Source organism: Pteropus vampyrus, unplaced genomic scaffold (assembly GCF_000151845.1).
Source record: "Pteropus vampyrus isolate Shadow unplaced genomic scaffold, Pvam_2.0 Scaffold102, whole genome shotgun sequence".
Classification (NCBI taxonomy): domain Eukaryota; kingdom Metazoa; phylum Chordata; class Mammalia; order Chiroptera; family Pteropodidae; genus Pteropus; species Pteropus vampyrus.
The window spans coordinates 5,357,993-5,362,523 of record NW_011888883.1 but is presented as its reverse complement, the minus strand read 5'-3'; the positions used below and the strand labels follow the sequence as shown (position 1 = coordinate 5,362,523).

Below are 4,531 nucleotides of genomic sequence, written 5' to 3'. Positions count from 1 at the left end.
GTCAGAAAAGAAAATTTCCTAAATTTTAAACAACTACAAAAACTCTCTGAAAGAGTAAATTTAAACTCAAAGAGACTGAAATAAGTTGCTGGTACAAAAGAACTTTCATCTTTTCTAAAGATTTTATATTGTATTTGGAGAAATAAAAATTAAATTACCTAGAACTGCCATCACTGTGCCATGCTCTCTCTTCCTCTTCAGAGGTTCCACCACTGACAGCAACAACTTCACCTTCCTAAGAGATATTGAATACATATTTTATGGCACAATATTACAAAATCAGTAATATCTACTAGTACCAATCATATTATATAAAATAAGTAATATCTAGTAGTACCAACCATATTATAATATTTAAATCAAAACCTAATTTAAAACTAGTTGCTAAAAAGCAGGCCTTATATTTTTATATAAAAATTAAATACATTCAAATTATTAAATTTGTCCAAAGATATAATACTTATGAATATTGGATTGAGAGCAACCTCTTGGATCAATAATATATTTTGTTTGTTTTCTAGAAGCCTCATAATATATTTTCCAGATTGGATGATATCAAATTCCATAGTTAACAATGCAAATCAATTTTTATTTCCTTGGCTTTTTTTAAAATGTAAGCTTTCTTTTTTCATTAGATGCTTTGACAAGTTTCAAATTAGGAACTTTTAATTTTATTATTAAAATAGATTTATCATGCCAAAAAAAGAATATTCCAACTCTGGTTGATGATTTTTTTTATCCAAGTGGTAGAGGAGTAAAAACCATCCAAACACTCTCTCTTCAGTAAATATTTACTGGTTAACGTAGGATAATTTCTGTTACAGACACTTTCTTTATACAAATTGTTTTTGGTCACAATATCTCATATAACTTTTCCCTTGCTCAAATAAACGTTATGCTTCAATAAAAATAGCAGCTCACTTTAAATAAGCTTCTACTATGTCAGAAACTATTCTAAGTGCTTTGTATGCTTCATTCCATTCAATCTAGACAAAACACCACTGGTGATTAAGGAGCAGTTATTTAAAGAAACTAAAGCTTAAGAAGGTTAAAAGCAGCCCAATTAATAGGCATCTAATAAGCAACTAAGCCTGTTTGAACCCTAGTCATTTTACTCCAAAGCTTAGACCACTCTCCACAAGAATGGTTCAGTGTTATTACTTGGTAGGCACAGTCAGATCATTTTTCAAGAAGATAATGGGATGTATTCCCTTACTAATTAAATAAAATAGAATATTTTGGGAGAAAAGTTTTTTCCTTCTATTGTGTTAATAATTAAGAATGTATATTACATAAACTAATCCATAGTTTTGAAAATTAAGCAAACATGACAAGATCAAAATCCAAGAGTAAATTTTATTAGCAAATTTAATTTCTATTTACTATAATTGGAAAACACATTAAACAAATGTGATTACTCCCATCCTTAGTATATTACTTCTTTAAACAGGAAAAAAAGAAACATACTTCTTTATTCTTAATACGACATAGCTATAATATGGAAGTACAAAATATTTAAACCAAAAAAATAGAATTCTTTCCTTTAATATACTGTGCCCAAGGTGACATTCTGTTCTCAATGTACTCCCCTAGAAATTTATTCAACTGCCCTAAAAGGACATTGAACCATAAACAAATGAGTTTGAAGACAAATGAAGGATTTACCTAGAAATACATGTTTCTAATAAGCTGAATCATGTTTAAAATATTTTATAGAAACTTATTAAAGGAATCATACTATAAATCTTTCAAAAAGAAAACATTTTATAAGGCAAATAATTATCCACATGTATTTTATGTTTTGTATGTACATCTAAATTGTCATATGTCAAGTTTACTTAGTGTATTCGGTCTTTTCACCAGATTGGACATATCATTTTGACCTGGCCATACCAGAAGCTAAAGTCACTGGAGACTAGCTTTTAAATGAGTTAGAATACTCTCAGTTTGATCTAATACTGCCCTGTCTATAGAGAATATACTCAGAGAATTCCCATATGTGACTAACAGTGCAAAACACAATATGGCTTCAAAAATATATAGTGGTCAGTATCAAAGATCATAGCATCTTTAACCTATTGTGAGGGAGTGGGGTGACAGGGAGAAGGGAGGAGTGGGAGATGGTTGTTAAGTGCTGAATAAGATTGATTTATGATTGCAAACTGAATGCCTTTCCTGAAAGAATATTTAATTTAGTAGAACAGTGATATTTATGGAAATAATTATATATAAGGAATATTTTTTAAATACATTGAGAAAACTAAAGAGGTACAGTGATTAAAAAATAACAAAAATTTCTAAATGTCTCTTGATCAGTTATTATAGTTACAGACTAGAACCTCATGGTACCATTTAAAAAGCCTGGCTCTAAAGTAAAAGGAATCTGAGTTTAATCCCTCCTCTACCATTTAACAGTTACGTACATGTGCAATCCAAACATCTTAGAACCTCAGATACCTCATATATATTAAATGGGAATAATTCACATGCATTTTTTGGGGGGCATTTAAGATTATGAATATGTGCACCATGCCTGAACACACATAGTAGGTCTTTAGCAAATGAAAGCTATCCCTATCATTACAAGACCTAGAAATACTATGTTTGAGCTATATCTATAAATATATCGATGAATGTGAAGAATAAAAGTCATATTTAAAAAAAAGAGTAAAAATGGGAACAAATTTATAAATGTGCTGAGATCTTACATCTGAAGAGCTAGTGCCATTTTCTATTTCTTCCGAAGGTCTAGGAGTCTCTTCCAATGCAGATCTCGTACGATAACTATGTTGATTTGCCTGCTGCTTTTTGGATTCTCCAAGATCCAGGAAATGCTCATGAGCGTGATTCTGGAAAAAAGTAAATTAAATTTATTTACCGTATGCTTAAAGAGCACACATTTTACTTTAAAGGTTATATATTTGTAAATTATAAAAAATCCATTCATATTTAAGATACTACATAAGTGAACTAGATTATAGTACCACTAGCTCAAATATTTTTACATTACACAGGTTTGTGATATACATGAAAATTTACTTGCTGATTGATCAGTTATAAAAACTTTTTTAAAAGGGGGGAATAAAATTAAAAAATAAAATGTAAAAAATAATAATAATAATCACTAGAAACAGCCTACATATTTCCCTTAATAAAAAATCCTATTATGAAAAAAACCTTTTTTCTGATTAAGTGATATGGACTTAAGGGTTCATAATAATAGACTGAGAAAACACTGAACTCTTTTATACCCACACCAAACCTATACGACATATAAGAAAGAGAACTATAGGCTATGAGGCATATTAATAGGCAGAGACAAACTGGAAACAAAAATGGTGATCACAAAATACCCTGCCACTGAAACTAGGATACCAGGGGGCTGGCTATCTCTCTTCTACTGCAGATGAATGTGGGAAAAGTCTTCTGCAGCAGATGAGAACACAACAATCATCAAAAAAAATGATAAAATCCAACGTGGCGACAAAGATAAACTCAGGAAATTTAAGAATTTACACCTAAAAAAACATAAAAAATAAAGAGAAAATAAAAAAGATTACTTTCAAAAAGAGTGGGATTGACATCAGACTTATACATATATCACATAATAAATCACGCAATAAATATACAATAAAAAGGAGCACTATCTTTAAAGTGTTGACAGAAACTAACTTTGAACCTATAATTATATCCTCACTTTTTTCCCCCTACTCATTAAACTTTGTTTTAATGGGCCTTAAAACACCGTGACAGATTTTTAGTCAAGTAGTTTCCATTAAAAAAGTACTAATTTAAAAACTAACTTAAAACTGTCACACACACAAAAACAAATGGTCTACAAAACATCCTCCTTTTCTTTAAGGTTTTATGCTGCATTGTTATCATTAACCAGTCTTTTACTATTACATTTAAATGGTCAACTGAGACAACAGTTCTGAGATGGTTCTTCCACCACTGCTTAAGGCAGGGTGGCAGGTATTAGGATAATAATTATTTAGTTTTCTAAGCTTTCTGGGCTGACTTGATGACTTCACCAGCACCAGCACGGCTTTCTCGTCCACTGTTTTGATTACTAATTAAAATGAATATCCATCTCATGTCACAAACAGCAAAATGACTCAGAGGAGGAAAATCAGAGAAGCTCTCACTACATATGGGCTCGCCAAGAACCATACAACAATGGCAGCAGATTTCAAGAATTTAGGGCCATCTTCCAGTTTCTTCCCAGAATGGCAAATAATCTTCAACTCAGCAAACTTGCAAGCAATATTAGCTGTGTGACAATCCAGCATAGCTGCATAGCCAGCACTGATTTGGCCTATGGCTCAGAATAATCACCTGAGCCATGAAGCCACCTGCTTCCATTGGTGGGTTACTTTTGTTGTCACCAGCCATGTTACCACCACAAGCACCTTTGACAGACACATTCTTGACACCGAAGCCCACACTATCCCCCAATGAGCTTCACTCAAAGCTTCATGGTGCATTTCAAGAGACTTTCAGTTGTAAAAGTGACTGGACCAAAGGTGAG

The 4,531-nt window shown here is 31.7% G+C and overlaps 1 protein-coding gene across 1 annotated transcript in view; it reads right to left on the bottom strand.

The window, feature by feature from the left end:
- PHIP (pleckstrin homology domain interacting protein) overlaps window positions 1–4,531 on the bottom strand; it is a 112,915-nt gene that overhangs the window by 37,506 nt on the left and 70,878 nt on the right. Inside the window, exons 20-21 of the mRNA XM_023533451.1 lie at window positions 2,709–2,849; window positions 159–235 (exon numbers count right to left, since the gene is read on the bottom strand). Of these exons, the coding sequence (XP_023389219.1) occupies window positions 159–235; window positions 2,709–2,849 (218 nt within the window). The remainder of the gene's footprint in view (window positions 1–158; window positions 236–2,708; window positions 2,850–4,531) is intronic.